Source organism: Bufo bufo, chromosome 7 (genome assembly GCF_905171765.1).
Source record: "Bufo bufo chromosome 7, aBufBuf1.1, whole genome shotgun sequence".
NCBI lineage: Eukaryota > Metazoa > Chordata > Amphibia > Anura > Bufonidae > Bufo > Bufo bufo.
This window is the reverse complement of record NC_053395.1, coordinates 212629774-212652029: the sequence shown is the minus strand read 5'-3', so window position 1 is coordinate 212652029 and position 22256 is coordinate 212629774. Positions and strand designations below refer to the sequence as shown.

General features: G+C 42.3%; 1 protein-coding gene across 1 annotated transcript in view; it reads right to left on the bottom strand.

Annotated features, from left to right (window-relative positions):
- Positions 1-22256, bottom strand: part of LRP1B (LDL receptor related protein 1B) — a 1344280-nt gene that overhangs the window by 146102 nt on the left and 1175922 nt on the right. Inside the window, exons 69-72 of the mRNA XM_040441523.1 lie at positions 18515-18621; positions 14812-14941; positions 2587-2693; positions 775-907 (exon numbers count right to left, since the gene is read on the bottom strand). Coding sequence (XP_040297457.1) covers positions 775-907; positions 2587-2693; positions 14812-14941; positions 18515-18621 — 477 coding nt within the window. The remainder of the gene's footprint in view (positions 1-774; positions 908-2586; positions 2694-14811; positions 14942-18514; positions 18622-22256) is intronic.

Sequence of the window (22256 nt, the reverse complement as noted above, 5' to 3'; positions counted from 1 at the left end):
GCATATTTATTTAATATTTTATTTATTTATTTATTATTGTTTATTAACTATTTTATCTGAGAACCAGTGAACGCAAGAAAAACATTTATGCTATTAAATTGGGTAATTATCCATCTTTGAATATCCATTTTGCAAACAAGGGCTCTTATACATACAAAGCCCTATGCCCTGGCCCTGTATGGTGACCCACAGTCTTTCCATGAGTCTTGGGCCAACCTCCATCTTCTGGATGCTTACAGTCCATTTCTAGACCACCCAATCACAAAGGTGAAGGGATAATCCATGGCTGGCCCTGCTCTCCAAGCGCTCCATAGGAACAGCACAGCCTACATCTATGGCACATAATCTCTAATTTATTAACATTTCCATTTCCTTGCATCTTAGAAAAAAGGAACAATTAGATACCAGAGCCATAGCATCACACTCCATAAATGTATTTTGTAATGTGCTGTAAGAATTTCTCTCTATAACAACGTATTTAAGAAATGCACAGTGACTTATCCTGATGAGCCTTATCGTGCCGATCTCATCAAAAAGCCATAAAGACATAAATCCACTAAATAACGCCGAGGGAAACCAGTGTTTTACAAAGAAAAAGTCCTGTCGTTTTAAGCAGATGAAGATAGGTCGCAATGGTCCATGCTACGATCCCACAGCTTTGCATTTATCAGCCTGATGGCGCACATGGGTGTTACTAGTTTATTAGAGCAGACAGAGCAAATGAGATGCACAAGAGCGAATTTAATTTCAGAGAGGGGAATAAGACTTTCTAACCTCTCTCACAGTTATCTTCATCGCTGCCGTCTACACAGTCATGGACTTCGTCACACAGCCATCTGACTGGGATGCAGTAGGCCTTATTGCGGCATCGAAACTGGTGGTCTTTGCAGTCAGTCACACAATCAACCTAAGGATGGAAAACGAGAAAAAGTTATTCAGAATCAGACCAAGTAATGTGAGCAAATGGAAAACTGGCCCGCAGTCTGAAACACGTTCATTTCTGTTGTGGATTATTTCCAAATTTGTTACAGATTTTCCCCATTGACTTCAATAGGAATACAAGTCCAAATACGCAATCAAATCCGCAAGAAATTCTATTGCTGATGATTCTGCTGCATATTTCCCGTGGATTTTCAGCAACATCTGCAACTACAGATTTCAAAGCCACCGATTTCTCTATTAGCGGGATTTGCTGCTGCAGATTTTGGTTGATTTTCTACTTTAACAGCAAATTTGGCTGACCCTAGATATGGCAAAGAATCCAAGCAACCCTTTCTTCCCGCACAATCCAGACAATCCTGCTGAGTACTATATTCCTATTCATCATCACAATCATTCAGCTCCATGTCCAGGGCACTTAATTGTACCAGGAATTTACATCCTGCGGTGAAAGGTACTCACTTAAGGAATCACCAAATTTTTAGAATTTTCATCTTCATACTATACTGCTCCTATTGATACAATACACATACCCTTGGTGGTGTTCCTATATTGCTATCCCCTCGCTCTATACCTCTTGGCAGGATAGCTGGGCACAGGCAGGGGCCAATGGGTTTCTGCCCAATGCTACTTTGTCGTCTTAAAGCTTTGCCGGCATCCAATGCCTTTCTTTGGAAGTGTTATGATTAATTTATCATATGCATCCTCTAAGTCCAAGATAACTTTGGAATTCTGCAATTTTGTGGCCAATTGCCACTAGTTTATGAACATGAACCTTCCATACGGATCCTCAGCCTAGTTCCACATGTTGTAGCCACTTCACTGGCTGAAGTGAGCCAGCAATGCTTCCAAAACCGCTCCAGCATGCAGATTAATGTGATTTTCAAATTGACGGCAGCTCAAAGCAGGTTCAATGGCCACATAATAAACTGCAGCTTAGCTATATAACTGCATAGCTATTAACAATAAATATGCTATTAGCTGTCGGTGCAATTTTGGGTGCATAACTCAAAGTTGATATACAATTAGGGATGAGTGAACTTGTGTTTTCAAGCTTGGCATACAAGGTTCGGGTTCAGGTCATCTAAGAATTCCGTTATGGATTCCGTTACCACGGACCATAAGTTATGGTCCGTGGTAGCGGAATCCATAATGGTATTCTTAGATAACCTGAACCTTGTACGCCAAACTTGAAAACACAAGTTCGCTCATCCCTATATATAATCTTGTAAACTCTGAAGGCCCTTTAACATAGGCCAACTGTGCAGACAATTGCAATAAAAAAGGCATTTTTTCCCCAATAATTAGTCAGTGGAGCTGAGACCTGAATTTACATGCAGCGATGATCTCCTCTGTATGGGGAAGAGTGATCACTGCTGTGATTGATCATCCCCATACATATTCATTTTCTGTGAAGCTGCTAAGGGGGTGCTGCTGCTCATAAACATTGATTTAAGATGCTTCATCAATAATTCTTTCATCCAATGCATTTGGTGGTTCATTGGGTGATTGACACTGCTCCAATTATTGGAAAGAAGGGTTTGTATAAATGTCCATTCCAATATCTTTGTCTTAATCACTAGACTTTTTGATTCTTTGACATTATACCCACCCATGCAGGGATACACTTCTAAAATAAAACCTTACCTCATCAGAGCCATCAGCACAATCATATTCACCGTTACACCTGAGGTAGGCCGAGATGCAGCCACCACTGTCACAGACGTACTCACTGGAGGAACAGGTTGGCGAGGCTGTTAGAGAGAGGATGCGATAGATGAACAGGAACTGAATGTTTAAGAAGCATTTTACTATTTAGTGAAACCAATAATGTCGATGACAACCTCACACTCACAGTAGATTTGTGGACTATTCAGCCGTAGAATGTAAACAAAGATGCAACAAATATCTCGGGTTAATAAAGTATTAGTCTGTCAATGGACTAGTGGGCAACGTTGTCTAGGAACTTTCCATCTTATGATATTACTATAGGGACTATGCTGAAGGTTTGAGCAAATCGTAGTACCCAAAGTGGACTTCAATCTGAATTTCATGGAACATGCAATTTGCCGCAAAGCCAAATTTCCTTGGGATTTGTGGTAATTATAAAATTTTCCCTGAAATGGCAGTAAAAACACAAAAATACATACACACCTCACCCATTTGTGTACGAAGAGGCCGCTGTGGCCATCCTGATTAAAGACCTTGTCCGCAATAACGTATGATGAATTTCTCAAAAATTTGATTTGGCCGATTCACGGATTAAAAAAAAAAAATAGGTTCAATCTGAATTTATTCGAAGCAAATCACATAACAAATGGCTATTTCCTGGCTACAGAGAGCCTTTATAGTGATGTAGAACACTGTGCCTTGCAGTAACACGCATAGGGAGTCTGCTGCGGTAGTGAAACAATACTGTGAGTCGGTATGACATGCAGATGACAGGCGTCACTTTTAGAATCACTGCACACTTTATTTATTTGGGCAGTCACGGGGCCAAAACTGACTAAATATCTCAAGTGTGAACTCAGCCTTACAGGTCAATGTTAGCGTCAAGAAGAAGCACACTCCTTTTACACAGTCGGCAGCTGATTCCACATAGATGTCTACAGAACCTGTTCTATTAAGCGCTTATACAAGTAGAGCCCCCCCTCCCCGACAGAGTGGAGAGGGTGTCAACAGTAAGTTTGTGTTGACGTCACTGATTATTTTGCCCTTCCTCTGATTCATCAGAACAATAACCCCCAGAAAACAGATCCTGTATATGGAGCATCCGCCTTCACTCGGTCAGTATTTGGTCAGTAATCCATCAGTATTGCTAAAGCCCAGAAAAACTGGAGTGGATCCAAAACAGAGATGACAGGTGAATGGAATATTTGCATGTCTTCTGTTTTGTTTTTTTCCCACTCCTGCTTCTGGCTACCAAATCATAAGCCAATTCTGATGCAAAATAGGGACCATGTCATGCAGGCCTTACAGCTGTTACATAGACAGGATCTGTTGTGTGTCTAATTTTTCCTTCCTTCTGAAAGATCAGAAGAAAGGTCAAATAAATGATGATGTTAGCGAAGCCGAAAGGCAAAATAGTGGCAAAAAGTCATGAAGTGGGTTGGGTGGGAACAGCATGAGAAGTCCACAGAGTGGCCCAATGACATAGTGGTGAGGTGGAAGCAGCATGAGGAGACCATAGAGTGGCACAATGACAGTGTTGAGGTGGCAGCAGCAGCATCAGGAGGATACAGAGTGGCACAATAACAGAGTGTGAAGGTGGCGGCAGCAGCAGCATCAGGAGGAGGCCACATAGTGGCAGAATGACAGTGTGGAGGTGGCAGCAGCAGCATCAGGAAGCCACATAGTGGCATAATGACAGAGTGTGGAGGTGGCGGCAGCATCAGCATCAGGAGCAGGCCACATGGTGACACAATAACAGTGTGGAGGTGGCGGCAGCATGAGGAGACAGCAGAGTGGCCTAATGACAGAGTGTGGAGGTGGCAGCAGAAGCAGCATCAGAAGGAGGCCACAGGGTGGCACAATGACAGTGTGGAGGTGGCAGCAGCATCAGGAGGCCACAGAGTGGAAAAATAACAGAGCGTGGAGGTAGCAGCATCAGCAGCAACAGGGACATAGTGTTGAGGTAGCAGCAGCATCAGGAGCCCACAGAGTGGCAAGGTGACATAGTGTGGAGGTGGCAGCAGCATCAGGAGACCACAGAGTGACCCGGTGACAGAGTGGGGAGGTGGGTGGCAATACCAGATGAACATGGTGGGTGAAAGAAGGAGCACTTGGCATCAGATTTATGGCATCAGAAGTGTGGCAGAATCAGAATAGTAGCTGAGGCAGGTAGCCAGAAGAAACCGGTCTATTTTGTCAAAGTGTTGGTGTGGCAGCATGGGTGATCTAGTCTGATGCATCAGGCATTTCGAGTGGAAATCCTGGCTGATCCACGCCTGATTCATCTTGACAAAGGTCAAGCTCTCCACATTCTTGGTGGACAGGCGAGCTCTTCTTAGGGTAACTATGGCCCCCGCCGCACTAAACACCCACTCTGATGCCACACTACTGGCCGGGCAGGACAGCTTTTCCAGGGCAAAATCTGCTAGTTGCGGCCACACACAGTAGTATAGCAGGTCTTCAATGTGGCGTGGCAGGGTACTGTCCAAATATGCCACAACCTGCTGATTCAGGTCCTGCTCAAGGTCTAGCTGCAGCTGCTGCTGGTGAGCCGTTTCTTCACTAGGCAGGTGAAGAAAGCTGCTTATCAGCGACTCTAGACTCAAGTTGCTGCTGATGAAGATGGAACTGCTCCTACCCCTGCACCCTTCCACAGCAGCCATGGCTGAGGAACTTGAGCGCAGAAGGCCCCCCGGTCAGACCTGCGAGAGGATGGACGATGCTGCAGATAGGCAGTGGCCAACTGACTATATAGGATGTCTCTATAGTAGTTCAGTTTGTCCTCCCTCTCAGCGGGTGTAAAAAAAAAAGAATATTTTGGACCGGTAGCGAGGGTCCAACAAGGTGGAGAGCCAGAAATCATCCCTCTGCCGAATAGTGACAATTCGGCTGTCACTACGCAAGCAAGTGAGCATGCAGCGGGACATTTGTGCAAGTGACTCGGAGGGACTCCCTGCCTCAATCTCCACTGCATCCTTCCACGGTGTGTTTGGGTCTGGATATATTTTTTTGCTACTAATACACGGCAAAAAGGGATGTCATTTTCTCACTTCACCACACAATGACAAATACTTTTTTTGTGCCACTAATACACGCAAAAAAGTGCTTTAGAACATATACCTGCACCGCTGAATGACATATAGGTCCTTACTTTTTTCCACTTATACACTCCACAAAAGGCATTAGAACAGGGCTGGCCAACCTGCGGCTCTCCAGCTGTTGCAAAACTACAACTCCCAGCATGCCCAGACAGCCTACAACTATTAGCCTACAGCATGGCATCGTGGGAATTGTAGTTTTACAACAGCTGGAGAGCCGCAGGTTGGCCAGCCCTGCTTTAGAACATATAACTGCACTGCTGAACGGCAAATAATATATATTTTTTTGCCACTAATACACGCCACAAAAGGCTTTAGAACATAAAACTGCACCTCTGCACGGCAAATAATATATATTTTTTTGCCAGTAATACACGCCACAAAAGGCTTTTGAACATATAAAAGGCTGTAATTTTCTCACTTCACCACACAACAGCTAATAAGCCCTCTTTTTTCCCACTAATACAAGCCAAAAAATGCTTTAAAACATATAACAGCACCGCACAAGGGCAAATAAGACAGAAATATTTCCTTGTAATAAATCCTGTTAATGGCTGTATCAAACAGCACTTGCACCCCAATAACAAGAACGGTTTGCTGGGATTACAGAGCTGTATAATGGCAATTTGGATTACAGTCAGTGCAGCAAGGTGTAATAGATTTATTATTATTTTTAACTAATTAACCACTGAAAGCCCTCATTTTTCATCTCAGATGCCGTAATCAGAGATGAACGTGGCATGTTAGGTGCGATGCTCAAAATTGCTATGTAGCCGTACCCTTAAATCCCACAAAAAAAAAAAAATGCCCCTTGTCAAATAGGACAAAGGAAAAATGCTGCCATTATGGAATACTGTCCTCTAATGAGCTATTTTATAAAACTGATTTTAAAAGAAAAGAAGTAAAAATCACTCGGCTGCTGAGGACATTACCGCTAATGGTATTTTATTTACATATGAAACAGACATGCTGCCACTTAGCATTGAACTCAGGCTCGAATAATACTTCTAAATGCATTTTGTTGCGGAACTTGAAAAAGTATTTCTATTAATTTGTTCACAATTCTTTTGTAGAGACGTGTGGTAGAGCGCATCATTACAACTTTATCTCTTCTATTCAAAAATTGTATGTGTTTTATCATATTATGTCTGCTACTGTATCCAAGGCTGTGACCTCCTCTGGAAAGAATTCAAATCCTGTACGGAGTAGATAACAACTGCAGTTTTAGTAGGAGAATTTCACTGGCAATACAAGATTGGCCTTTTGTAGGAATTAGTGTTGGGCGAGCATGCTTGGCCGAACACCATTTTGACTCGAGCATCGCGATCTTTGGCATATCGCGGTGCTTGGCCGAACAACGCGTGTGCTCAAGCGCGATGCTCGAGTCTCTTTTCCGCACGTTTGTTGGCTGCTACGCAGCCAATAAACATGCGGAGAAGTGCTGGCACTCACTGTAATGCTGTAGACATGTTGGTTACTGGCATTACAGTGATTGGCTGGCCTTAATGCGTCATTTGGTGCTATATAGCACCCGATGACATGTGGTTTGGCTCAGTCTTAGTCAAGGAGAGCTGCAGTGAAGGTACAGATAGTATAGGGACAGGAATTTTTTACTTTTTTTTCAGGCAGGGTTTACTGTTGAAAGGTGTTAGAGACACAAAAGTCCTTTTAGGACTATTGTTTTATCTTGCGCCAATATATATTATTAACACAACCTGCACTAAATTACGTGTAATTGTTTGTCTGCTGCTGACAGTGAAACAACCTCTGCTACATCTGTTGTGTTACATTTGCGCATCCTAAGAATCTGTGACATTCAGCGCAATTGTTTGGCCGCTGCTGTCAGCGACATTAGCTGCGCTACATCTCCTGTATAACGTTTGCGCATCCAAAATCTCTGTGACATTCAGTGTAATTTTTTCTTTGCCGCTGCTGACAGCAACATTACCTGCGCTACATCTCCTGTATAACGTTTGCGCATCCTAAATATCTGTGACATTCGGTGTAATTTTTTCCTTAGCGCTGGTGACAGCGACATTACCTGCACTACATCAGCTGTATAACGTTTGCGCATCCTAAATATTGTGACATTCATTGTAATTTTTTCACCGCTGGTGACAGCGACATTACCTGCGCTACATCTCCTGTATAACGTTTGCCCATCCTATATATCTGTGACATTCAGTGTCTTTTTTTATTAGCCGCTGGTGACAGCGACAGTTTCTGCGCTACATCTCCTGTATAACATTTGCACATCCTAAATATCTGTGACATTCAGTGCAATTGTTTGGCCGACATTACCTGCGCTGACAGCGACATTACCTGCGCTACATCAGCTGTATAACGTTTGCGCATCCTGAATATCTTTCACATTCAGAGTAATTTTTTCTTAGCCGCTGGTGACAGCGACTTTACCTGAGCTACATCTCCTGTATAACATTTGTGCATCCTAAATATCTGCAACATTCAGTGTGATTTTTTTGCCGCTGGTGACAGCGACATTACCTGCGCTACATCTCCTGTATAACGTTTGGGCATCGTAAATATCTGTGACATTCAGTGTCATTCTTTCTTTGCCGCTGGTGACAGCGACAGTATCTGCGCTACATCTCCTGTATAACGTTTGCGCATCTTAAATATTTTTGACATTCACCGCAATTGTTGGCCGCTGCTGACAGCGACATTACCTGCGCTACATCTCCTGTATAACGTTTGCGTATCCTAAATATCTGTGACATTCAGTGTAATTTTCTTTTAGCCGCTGGTGACAGCAACAGTACCTGTGCTACATCTTCTGTATAACGTTTGTGCATCCTAAATATCTATGACATTCAGTGTAATTTATTTGTGCATACACTTACAAAACCTGCGCTACTGTACGTGTGACATATTTGCAAGCATTTATATCATTTAATATGCTCAAGGCGAGCAGTAAGGGATGGGGAAGTGGCCGTGCACACAGAGGCCGTACCCCTGGGCTTGGTGAAACTGTGCCTTGCTGCCAGAGTACAAGAAACACACTCATCCACGATACCTAGCTTCATATTCCAGTTTGCAGGGCGGCGCAGGACACCACTCTAAAAGTCACACAAGTGCGACCAAGTTGTCGGTTGGATTACAGCAGATAATGCTTCTGTAGCTGGCCAGCTAAGACCTGTCCTAGGTTGCTAGTATAGCTTATATGTGTATACAGCTAGACCTGCCAATAGCCTTAATACAATTCCTATGTTTGCGTGTTAAAGACAAAAGCAGAGTTATTTACTGTGACATCATGTTTTGGATGTCATATAACTGTTATATATTGTGTTCACAGAAACAGAAAAAGATAATATGCCTTTAAGTTTCATTTTGTAATGTAAGGTAAGCTCAGTCACACAGCAGAAACAACAGAAAGCATAGTGTTAATCTGCTGTTGCTGGGAAGAAGTCTAGACCAATCACAGCCAGCTTCTCACACAGCAAGAGTCTTCACCAATCACAGCCAGCCTTACACACATCCTGTCTGGGAATTCCCCTAGCTGGAATTATTACTCACCAGAGAGAGGAGCTGAACAGATACACAGATCCATTCAGAGTCCAGTTTTATAGGAACAAGAGGCCAAAACAGGTATTTAGAACAGTTATATAATGTTCATATTGTTAGTATTGTGATTAGAACTGTATACTGAACCAGTTATATGTTTACTTACAGTTCCACCAAATTGAAAATACAAATTGCAAGCATACAAACCAGATTCCATACAAATTGCATACAAACTGCAAACTGCTCATACCAGATCATAAGCAATTGCATACTGCAAACTGCAAACCAAGTTCAGCAAGCAGAACTATTAGTTAGACCTCAGATATACCTCTCAGAGAGATCATAAACTGCTTAAATAACAAAGTGAGAGTACAAATACTTATGCATACTGCCATTTTGTGATATCTTTTCAATACGTGTTTTGTACATGGACTATCTGCTGCGGTGGCTGCAGTGTTATATATGAAGAAAAGTTGAAGTTATTTGAAGCATTTGGTGCACTCTTTAAATCTACTATTTCCATAGAACGGCGCTAGAGGAATTACAGAGTAATAGACAGTCTGGTTAGACTAAAAGTCAGAGATATCAAAATTTTTCAAATGCCATAGCGCAAAAGGCACTTCATAGTGCTGCGCCTACCACAGCTTCCAGTAGGTTAAGCACCACCCTGTCTTTCACAAAGTCCAGTCTCAGTAGCCAAGAGAAGTCTGGTCAACAGAATCCTCACCCTGATCCTCCTTCCTCCCACCATGGAGAGTTTTGGCAAACAATTGATCCCACACTCGGATAGTCCGAGGAGCTCTTTTCAGCACCATTCCTTGATTTGGGCCTCTCGCCAAGCCCACTTGAAGAGGGACATGAGGAGATCTTGTGCACTGATTCCCAAAATCTTGAGCATCCACAGTCACAAGAAGATGACGGTGGGGAAAGGCAATTAGTGTTTCACAAAGTGGATGATAATGATGAGACACAGTTGCCAATAAGTCAACGACAATTAGTGTCTCAAGAGGTTGATGATGAGGATGAGACACAGTTCTTAATAAGTGAGGTTCTTGTTAGGTCAACAAAACAGGAGGATAACCAGAGTGAGGAAGTGGAAGAGGAGGTGGTGGACAAAGAAATCACTGACCCAACCTGGGAAGGTGGCAAGTCCAGCAGTACAGAGTGGGATGGATTCGCAGCACCGCAACAGGCTGGAAGAGGGGTGGCAAAAGGGAGAATGCGGGCCACACCAAACAGGCCCGCAACTGTTCCTCAGGGCACACCCTTGCTGCACTCTGACTTGCATAAAGGCACTTTAAATGTGTCTTTTATGGTGTATTGTATACACTGTATTCCCATGCACCCCTTCCACCACATAAAATGGTATATGGTTCAATCTTCCTTTTTTCATCCTCCTCCTCCATCATATCAACATGCTTATTAGGCTGCCCTCACTCCTAATGTTTTAGAGGGTCAGCTCAGCAGCAGACCCTCACCCCAAATGTTTTAGAGGGTCACCAGCAGGCCCTCACCTATAATGTTTTAGATGGTCAGATCAGCAGCAGGCCCTCACCCTTAATGTTTTAGAGGGTCATCTAAGCAGCAGACCCTCACACCTAGTGTTTTAGATGGTCAGATCAGCAGCAGGCCCTGGCCCCTAATGTTTTAGAGGGTCAGCTCAGCAGCAGATCCTTACCCCTAGTGTTTTATATCGTCAGATCAGCAGCAGGCCCTCACCCCTAATGTTTTAGAGGGTCACCAGCTCTCTTAATTTTTCAAGAGTGTGTATGATGCCTTCCTTTATGTGTAATAAAGGGTGTATTGGATTGCCACTTCCTTGTAATTTTTGGCAGCCGTTTCACTTAGTGCATAGGCTTTATGAGTGTAGGAGTCCCACTACCTGAACAATTGTACCACAATGTGAATAAGGCCATCCTTTATGTGATATACAGGTTGTATCGGAGTGCCTCTTTCTTGTAATTTTTGGCAGCACTTGCACTTTATATACAAGTAAATATACAGGAAAGAATGTTTCCTAACAATTTTTCCTCTAAAATCAATTTTATCTTTGGTTTTGTTGCGTATTATTGTCAGTCTGTAAAAGTGGCGTACTACTCGGATAACATCGTTCCCAGCAACGACCTGGTAGTCTAATATGCATCCAGACATCCTCCCCATGCTGTTCCTGAACAATTTCAGTGGTGTTTCCATCAAGTTCTGACCTTTTCATGTGAACCAGACACCCTCCCCTCTTCAGAGCAGGTGGTGCCTGGTTTAATGCTCTGGTTCTCCCATTGACTTCCATTGTGCTCTGGTGCTCTGTAGAGCACCCGAGCATCCCAAAGTGTTCTACTCGAGCACCTGAGCAGTTTGGTGCTCAATCAACACTAGTAGGAACCCAAGCAGCAAAATTAGGTAGGAGAGGTGAGCAAAGCTGTGGAAATCTGATTTGCAGGTTAATGCAAATTTCTTAAAATCTGTAGTTCCCTTGTAATAGACAATATAGGACAAAATAGGGCTATGTATTGAAGATGTCCTCTCCTCTTTAGAGGTTACATGTTAGCTCTCCTGTATGGTGTAGTATAGAGAACGTGTTGCATATTACTAAAACTATGTTTAGATTAGTGATGAGCGGCAGGGGCTATATTCGAATTTGCAATATTTCACAAAAATTTTGTAGAATATTCGTCATATATTTGCAAATTCGAGATTATTTCATTAAATGCGAAAAATCGCCAATGTAAAAATCACGTAATGCGAATTCGTAATGCGAAATACAGGCGTGGGTCACTTTGGCTACATTTTTCAAGCTGCTAGAAGTTTCATGAGTTTCTCCTGAGACTGGAGAAAATGATTGGCACGGCAGAACATTACAATAGCTTTATATGCAGATAGAGTCAAGTGCTCCAATATTTTCAAAATTGCGCTAATCGGCAGTGTTTAGAATATTTTTTTTCACTATGTGCAACTTCACATTTTAGCAGGTCTGACTACAGATTACTGATTGGTGCACTAAGTATTGTTGTGAACGTGACATTGCTTCCTTCTCATTGGCCCACAAGCAAGAAGCAGAGAGGAATCATGTGTTCAGATGGAATAAAATGCCAAAGATTCAATATAACGAATATATAGCACTATATTCAAAATATTCGCAAATTCTCGAAGTGGCGATATTCGCGATAAAAATTCGCTATTCGAATATTTGCACTCAACACTAGTTTAGATCTCCGACATCTAACTCCAATAGTCTGTTTTGAGCAGAGGAATGGACTACTGGAGTTACTATATCCGGCAGAGCTGGAAATCGCTGCACACTGTCGGGCACCGTCGGTTCCACATCAACTATAATGGAATCCGATGGTGGCTTTCCAATATAAATGCTGGCACGCAGTGGTACTTGTCTGGCCGAAATCCTGCAATGCTGCAAAGCTGGATTCCTGTAGGATCCCATTATAGTCAATGGGGATGCAGCGCTTGTGAGGAGGTATCTAGCTAAGCCGGAGTTAGGTGCTGGAGATGTGAACCTACTATTAAGTGAGTAGGTTGAACAAAGCACTCAACACCATAACCTGAAATTGACCATCGATGGCTGCAATGGCTAACCTCCACTCCAGCACCCGGGCTGTGGTAAAACTACGACACCCAAGATGTACGCTTGCTTGGCTGTTCTCAGAACTCTATAGAAATGAATGGAGCATGCTGGAGTGTCAGAGGTTAGCCATCGCTGCTCTATGGTGCCAACATCCTATTGTTTACAGTACTCTGCAAACCAGATAAAGTACAATAATGCCATAGTCACAAAAAACATTCAAGTGCTAATTCTAGGCTTATTTATAAAGTGAGATGCTTGGCAAATGCATTTTGTACAAAACCATTTATGCCCGTATGCCAAACGTCAAGGCAGACAAGCTCAAATGGTTTTGTACAAAATGCATTTGCCAAGCATCTCACTTTATAAATAAGCCTAGCATTAGCACTTGAATGTTTTTTGTGACTATGGCATTATTGTACTTTATCTGGTTTGCAGAGTGCTGCTGCATTGTCTTTTTTATCTATGTTTCTAGCCATTGGGATGTGCCGACTAACCCCCTTTTTTTTCTTTCTTGTTTACAGTAGGAATAGCAGCCCAGAAGCACAAAGTGCAGACGAAGAGAAAAAATAAAACTCAAGGAAAAGTTTTATCTAGTGGAGAGAAAGTTTACAATTTAATACGTTCTCATTAAGACTTATGATTAGATGTTGGGTTTTTCTGCATTTGATATTGCGTTGGAAAGAACAGCATATGGTTCAATGAAAAAAGAATAAGTGAATGCATGTGGTTGTATAGCATTCTGCCTTCTTTTATAAAAAGCTAGTCTGCGGCGGCAGGGTTACTATTAATGATGCTTAATTAGCCAAGCTGTAGCTGCTAGAACAGATGATAAAGGATGCGGTAAAGAGGAGAGTGCTTGACACAAGTGTTTAATTCCGCTGAGCCTTTCAATAGCCTCTCAAGAGTTCTATTTGTAAACACATGGGTGGCGTTATTATCTGATGGTGAGGTTGATGATGTGTCATTTCTTGAATTTAAACCTATTAAACACCTATTGAAGAATATAGTAAATTATTGCATTGCCTTTACATGTATAACTAATGTGAACCCTTATGAGATAGTTAAAGAATCACCAAAAAAGGAAATAGAGGCTACAACGTACACAGAGCAATGTCAATGGATGCATTTCATTCAGTAATGGTACAGAGGGGTGGTAACCAGTTGGGGGTGTGTACCTCCACAGACTCACTCTATCCAATCAGTGCTGCCATTTTCAGTCTGTGCAGGTACACACCCCCAACTGGTTACCTCCCCTCTGTACCCTTACTGAAGGCTAATAGCAATTCATTCAAAACTTCTAGTAGAAATAATAAAGGAATGGCACAACACAGAGCTATAAGAATAGATGCTCCAGAATTGTTATTACACGGGGAATGCATGAAGCTATTAAAAAAGGCATGTCAGGAGAGGGGACAGGTCCTCTTTAATGCCTGAAGATTATTTAGCATTTTATTGGTAATAGGTTCCCTTTAAGGACGGAAACATTATAATTATTTTTAAGTTATTATTCTTAGTATTAATGAACAAACTGGTATTTTATTATAATCAGACTATGGGGGTCATTTATTAAACAGAAATTTGCCTAAATTAGGTGTATTTCTGGCACAGATTATGGTGCAAAGGTCCTTTGCGCCGCAATCTGCAACTTCTCCCCGCTCACGCCAGGTCTAAAAAAGGGGACGTGGAGTGGGCCGGGGAAGCAGACAGTATGGCAGGCCTATCTCATTTACCATTTTCTAGGCCTTGTTTAGGCCTAGAAAATGGTCTAAATGTAAGACAGCTTGGAAGCTGTCTTACATTTAGAACTGGCGCTGTTTGTGCCGAAGTTATGGAGAGGCCGGCGCCAGTGCAGGGCTTTATTAATGCCAGACAGTAAGATCAACCCTACCAGACAGTATGCCTGGTTTAATAGGCTTGATCCTGCTGAGGGCTGCTCATTAAAATGTGGCGATATGTCCAAAACTAATATCCATCAGTAGACATAATAACTCTGAACCATTAGAATACCTGGCTCGCAATTTTTCTCATCGTCTCCGGTTTTACAGTCCTCATGTCCATCACATTTCCATTTGGCTGCTATGCACTGGCCGGTGGCACACTGGAACTGGTCTTTGGAGCAGCTGTTCGCACAGTTTCTCTGTCCGGTACAGAAAAATATGGAAATGCATACATTGAGTTATAAAAATAATATTCTAAGGAGCAAATAATATACTGAAGAGCAGAGAGCTGAGCGGACCCTTTGTAGTAAAGCTACACTATGGGCTCAGTCGCTTAAAGGGGTTCTCCAGAGTAACAAAGTAACTGAGGTGAGAAACCATAGGATGGCATAGAGACGTTAAATGGCCCAAAAGTCCAACCACTAGTAGTCTTCACTGATGGGAAGACAGAAAGTCCAATCCAATCCCTGTGCCATTCATAAATATCCTCAATGCTGGGAGCCCCCAGAAACGCTTGCCTACATATGTGCTAATAATTTCAGCAATTCTTTTATAAGTTTATTTTTCATAGCTCAGAATTGCTGGACCTCTAAATAGGAAACTCTCGAAAGCCTCTTCTGATGTGGTCATTGTGTCTCCTATTCTGATCGCACCATGGAATGATGTGAGGGGCTCTATAAAACTATGAGAAGTATGAGCCCCCTATCATGGTTTAACCAGTCAGGACAGAAGGGCACAAAGGACACCGGACAGCGGTTGCTGCTGGTGAGTGAAGGCATGCACTGATGTAGCGATAGTACATTGTTTTCAATATTTTACTAAACATTGTGACTTATCATTTTTGGTCCTCACCGCAGTGTTATCCGCATCCTGGGTAACAATCATTTACCTTTTCCAGAGGCTTTACTCAGTGTAACAGTTAATGTTCCTACTGTTCACAGATAATAAACCGTTTCTTTGTCTACTCTGAGGGCGAATAAGGATATCACTTTTTTTTTCTCCCAGGTACAGGCAAAATACAAATGCAGCTCAAGGCAATGCTTTATTTGCAATGAAATGAGAGCAAGGAATTGAAGTGCCATATTTCAATTTTTGCAATCCAGTTCACCATTCTCTGGAGCCTTTTTAGAGGAACATATTTGAATTTGCTGTAGATTTTCAATGATATTCGAAGTTGAAAGAAAAGTTTCTTTTAAAGTTAGAAAAAGATATTCTAGAAGTAGCAAATCAAAAATCTATCTATTCTATCTATCTATCTATCTTTCTATCTATCTACCTATTAATCTCATATCTATCTTTCTTCTATCTATCTATCTATCTATCTATCTATCTATCTATCTATCTATCTATCTATCTATCTATCTATCTATCTATCTATCTATCTATCTATCTATCTATCTATCTACCTAAAACAAAAAGCAGTAGCAGCACAGCTGATGTGAAGAGTGGGTGCAATCTCTCATGAACTGTAGGCTACAAGTGGGCCAGTGGGCTGAAACATTGCCACTGGGGAAATAAACGGGTCTGACACCCTTTATCTACATTGGAGTGCTGCCTCATCATTCGATTTTTAGATATCTATCCATCTATCTATCTATCTATCTATCTATCTATCTATCTATCCATCTTTAAATTGTCACTTTTATAAAATGCTGAAGTTTGAATATAGTAATATATATATATATATATATATATATACACAGGTCCATAAATATTGGGACATGGACACAATTCTAACATTTTTGGCTCTATACACCACCACAATGGATTTGAAATAAAACAAACAAGATGTGCTTTACCTGCAGACGGTCAGCTTTAATTTGAGGGTATTTACATCCAAATCAGGTGAACGGTGCAGGAATTACAACAGTTTGCATATGTGCCTCCCACTTGTTAAGGGACCAAAAGTAATGGGACAGAATAATAATCATAAATCAAACTTTCACTTTTTAATACTTGGTTGCAAATCCTTTGCAGTCAATTACAGCCTGAAGTCTGGAACACATAGACATCACCAGACGCTGGGTTTCATCCCTGGTGATGCTCTGCCAGGCCTCTACTGCAACTGTCTTCAGTTCTTGCTTGTTCTTGGGGCATTTTCCCTTCAGTTTTGTCTTCAGCAAGTGAAATGCATGCTCAATCGGATTCAGGTCTGGTGATTGACTTGGCCATTGCAGAACATTCCACTTCTTTCCCTTAAAAAACTCTTTGGTTGCTTTTGCAGTATACTTTGGATCATTGTCCATCTGCACTGTGAAGCGCTGTCCAATGAGTTCTGAAGCATTTGGCTGAATAGGAGCAGATAATATTGCCCGAAACACTTCAGAATTCCTCCTGCTGCTTTTGTCAGCAGTCACATTATGAAGAAATACAAGAGAACCAGTTCCATTGGCAGCCATACATGCCCACGCCATGACACTACCACCACCATGCTTCACTGATGAGGTGGTATGCTTAGGATCATGAGCAGTTCCTTTCCTTCTCCATACTCTTCTCTTCCCATCACTCTGGTACAAGTTGATCTTGGTCTCATCTGTCTATAGGATGTTGTTCCAGAACTGTGAAGGCTTTTTTAGATGTCGTTTGGCAAACTCAAATCTGGCCTTCCTGTTTTTGAGGCTCACCAATGGTTTACATCTTGTGATGAACCCTCTGTATTCACTCTGGTGAAGTCTTTTCTTGAATGTTGACTTTGACACACATACACCTACCTCCTGGAGAGTGTTCTTGATCTGGCCAACTGTTGTGAAGGGTGTTTTCTTCACCAGCAGGGAAAGAATTCTTCGGTCATCCACCACAGTTGTTTTCCATGGTCTTCCGGGTCTTTTGGTGTTGCTGAGCTCACCGGTGCGTTCCTTCTTTTTAAGAATGTTCCAAACAGTTGTTTTGGCCACACCTAATGTTTTTGCTAGCTCTCTGATGGGTTTGTTTTGTTTTTTTCAGCCTAATGATGGCTTGCTTCACTGATAGTGACAGCTCTTTGGATCTCATCTTGAGAGTTGACAGCAACAGATTCCAAATGCAAATAGCACACTTGAAATGAACTCTGGACCTTTAACCTGCTCATTGTAATTGGGATAATGAGAGAATAACACACACCTGGCCATGGAACAGCTGAGAAGCCAATTGTCCCATTACTTTTGGTCCCTTAACAAGTGGGAGGCACATATGCAAACTGTTGTAATTCCTACACCGTTCACCTGATTTGGATGTAAATACCCTCAAATTAAAGCTGACAGTCTGCAGGTAAAGCACATCTTGTTCATTTCATTTCAAATCCATTGTGGTGGTGTATAGAGCCAAAAATGTTAGAATTGTGTTGATGTCCCAATATTTATGGACCTAACTGTATATTTATTTATATATTTATCTTTCATACCGCTGTCACCACTATTTTTAAGTGTATTTTTGGGAGGACATGGTGCAGCGTCATATTTACTGTAATTTAGTTTTTAAAAAGTTATTTATTTATTTTAAAAAAAAGTGAAAGTGCAACATTGTCCAGGGCTGGCCTCTAGTATTGCAGCTCAGCTCCTTTTACTTGAACAGGGTTGCCTTGCAATACCAGACACTGCCAAGGATGGATGACACTGTTTCTTTAAAAAAAAAAATACAACTCTAATTCCTTGTTTATTTATTTATTTATTTTTACAATCCCTTTAAATAAGAATTTAAGGTCTGCTTTTTGTGTACTCATTTGACTTACAATATCTCAGTAAAATCTACTTAAGTATCTATTACAGGAGAAGGAGTATATAATATGCCAGAATCACCTCATCCGTTCCATCTGCACAGTCATATTCTCCATCACACCAAAACCTAGAGGAAATGCAGTCCCCGTTACCACAGAGAAACTCTTTCAATGCACACGTTTGAGGTTCTGCAATAAACGTGAGGAAAATAAGACACTATTACAATATGTTAAGGTAATGCATTATGCAACTAAAACACTGAACATACAATAGAAGTAACAAAGCATCCAATACCAGTATACTAATGAAAGAGAACTGTCAGGAAAAGTATGTGGGCTTCTTACTGCCCAGCAGTTCATCTGTCCAGTGTTTGGACCCCTATCATTCTGTAGCACCACAAATCCCATTTTGCTGTCATGAGAAATCCTTTTAAAAGTAAAAAAAAATTCTCAGTATCTGGAATCACCACTAGGTGGAGCTTAGTGTATATTTGCTTCATATGCATTAAATTCAATGAGTTGTGTAAACACATAAGCAGTCAAACCCTTCTCAACCCAGTGACAGCCTTATACATACCGCTGTGGCCACCCTTACTTTTTTTTATTTTATTTGTTTACCATATCTCCTATTAATTAGGGCATGTATATGCTGTTCTATCAAACTGAACTAGTTGGAACCAAGAAATTAGCAATTAGGGGTGTGGGAAATACAAGACCAGAAGAAACAGGAAGATCTCTCAGAGCAGTCTAGCAGAGCAAAGAGAGAGGCCACCAAAATACTGTCACAACCAGACAGCTGAGAAGCTCTGACAGGAGCCTTCCAGATCCTCCTCCTTGAGTTTCTTTGTTTTGGTTTCAGTTCCTCATCTCGTTAGTCTATCTCAGCTGTCATGCAGTTGGACTGATTGCTTCCCTTTAAGTTCCTCCCCATAATGCAGTAGTGTGCGGCTTATACAACTTCCTGGAGTGTGTGTGCATGCTGTTCCTATTTCCCAGTCCTCTGCAAGATAAGTGCTGTTCCTTTATTTGTGATTTTCTGTCTGCTGGATTTCAGGAGACCCTGACTCCCTCCGTGTCTTGTGTAGGGAGCCGGTGGTCGTGTCCCCTCACTATTGTAGGGTCTTCAGGTATTAGATAGCCGAGGTACGTGGATATGCGCCCATCCACCTTTGGGGTGTTCGCATAGGCTGAGCAGTCAGGGAGAGTGGCAGGTCTCATGCAGGGGTCTCCCTTTTGTTCCTTAGTTGTGGATCCAGTGAGTCATTGAATATATTGCATTGTCTTGTTTCCTGTACACCATCCGTGACATTATAAGCCGCCAAAACCGTCTCAAGCATGGATCCGGTTTCACTTTTGGCTGAACGCTTCCAGGGTCTTTCATTGGAGGTAGCTGATCTCCGTAAGACTTTTTCTCAGTTTCAAGTGACCGGTTCAGCTTGCGTTCATGGAGTTTGTTCTGAGCCTAAGATCTCGCTCCCGGATACGTTCTCCGGGGGTAGTGAGTATTTTGTGCGTTTTAGAGAGGCTTGCAAACTCCATTTTCGCCTTCTTCCCCATTCCTCTGGTGATGAGGAACGGAGGGTGGGGATCATTATATCGCTGCTCAGGGGTAATGCTCAGTCCTGGGCCTTTTCGCTGCCGGAGGGGGCACGGCCCCTCCGTTCAGTGGATGAATTCTTTTTTGCCCTGGGTCAGATATATGATGATCTGGATCGTATTGCTCTGGCTGAGTCTAGACTACGTCTGTTATGCCAGGGTAAACAATCCGCAGAGATATACTGCTCAGAATTTCGGAGATGGGCAGCTGATACTGGTTGGAATGATGCTGCACTCCGAAGTCAATTTTGCCATGGTCTTTCACGGGGATTGAAATATGCATTTGCCTTTCATGAGAGACCTACCTCCTTGGATTCTGCTATGTCTCAGGCCGTTCGTATTGACAGGCATCTTAGAGAGAGAGGAGAGATCTCTCCTTCCTAACATAGTCAGTCCCGGGACAGTGCAGCGGTCTCATTCTGTGCGCAGGGGTCTCAGTCGCTGTCAGCCCCTTCTGAGCAGGAGCCCATGCAGCTGGGGTTGATTGCCTCTGACAATAGAAGATTCAGCCTGCATGGGAGGGTTTGTTTTTGTTGTGGAGGTATAAATCATTTGGCAAATGTTTGTCCCTCTAGGAGATTCAGGCAGTCTTCTGGGAGTAATAAAGAAACAAAAAGGAAAAAATCTTTTAAAAATGTTCCATCTGTTACTATTGGCAGGGTTGAGGCGGAAATTGAAGGTTTTCAGTTTGCTTGTAGTTCCCGTTTTGTCCTGCCTGCTAGGGTGGCGCTAGAGAGCAAGAGCATTTTTTGTGAGATTTTTGTGGATAGTGGAGCAGCTGTCAATCTCATTGATAATCAATTTGCAATAACTCATGGTTTCCAGGTATGCACTTTGGGAAAGGATATTCCTGTTTTTGCTATTGATTCCGCTCCACTTTCTCAGAAATCATTAAAGGGCATAGTTCACAATATCTGTTTAATTGTGAGTGATGCTCATGTTGAGGATGTGTCATGTTTCGTCCTTAGCGGTTTGCCTACTCCTCTAGTGTTGGGGCTACCCTGGCTCACTAAACATAACCCCACCATTGATTGGCAAGCGAGGCAAATAAATGGTTGGAGTGACTTTTGCAGAGAGAATTGCCTCATGACATCTGTTTCTGAGGTTTCTACTAAGACTGTACCACCTTTCCTCTCTGAATTTTCGGATGTCTTCTCTGAGAGTGGAGTTCAGGATTTGCCTCCGCACAGGGAGTACGATTGCCCTATTAATCTCATCCCAGGCGCCAAGCTGCCTAAATCTCGTTTATACAATCTTTCCCAACCTGAGAGGGTCACTATGCAGGCTTATATCTCTGAGAGTCTGAGAAAAGGACACATACAACCCTCGAAGTCACCTGTTGCCGCTGGTTTTTTCTTTGTTAAGAAAAAAGATGGTTCTTTAAGACCTTGTCTGGATTTCAGTGAGCTGAACAGTATCACTATTCGTGACCCTTATCCGCTTCCTCTGATCCCGGACCTGTTTAACCAGGTTGTTGGGGCTAAAGTCTTTTCCAAATTAGACCTAAGAGGGGCATACAACCTGGTCAGGGTCAGAGAAGGAGACGAATGGAAGACGGCTTTCAATACCCCTGAGGGCCATTTTGAGAATTTGGTTATGCCTTTTGGTTTGATGAATGCCCCAGACGTTTTTCAGCATTTCGTGAACAGCATTTTTTATCATTTAATGGGAAAATTTGTATTAGTGTATTTGGATGACATTTTGATTTTTTCTCCTGATTTCAAGACTCATAAGGAACACTTACGTCAGGTCTTGCTCATCCTGCGGGAGAATAAATTATACGCGAAACTGGAAAAATGTGTGTTTGAGGTTCCAGAAATTCAATTTCTGGGGTTTCTTCTCTCCGCTTCTGGTTTTCGCATGGACCCCGAGAAGGTCCGCGCTGTGCTTGAGTGGGAGCTTCCTGAGAATCAGAAGGCGCTGATGCGTTTTTTGGGCTTTGCCAATTATTACAGGAAATTTATTTTGAATTATTCCTCTGTTGTTAAACCACTCACTGATATGACCAGAAAAGGGGTAGATTTTTCTTCCTGGTCGGTAGAGGCGCGTAAGGCCTTTTCTAATATCAAGGAGAGTTTTGCTTCCGCTCCCATCCTGGTACAACCTGATATTTCGTTACCCTTCATAGTTGAGGTTGATGCTTCTGAGGTAGGGGTGGGTGCGGTCTTGTCTCAGGGTTCCTCTCCAGCCAAATGGCAACCGTGTGCCTTTTTCTCGAAGAAACTCTC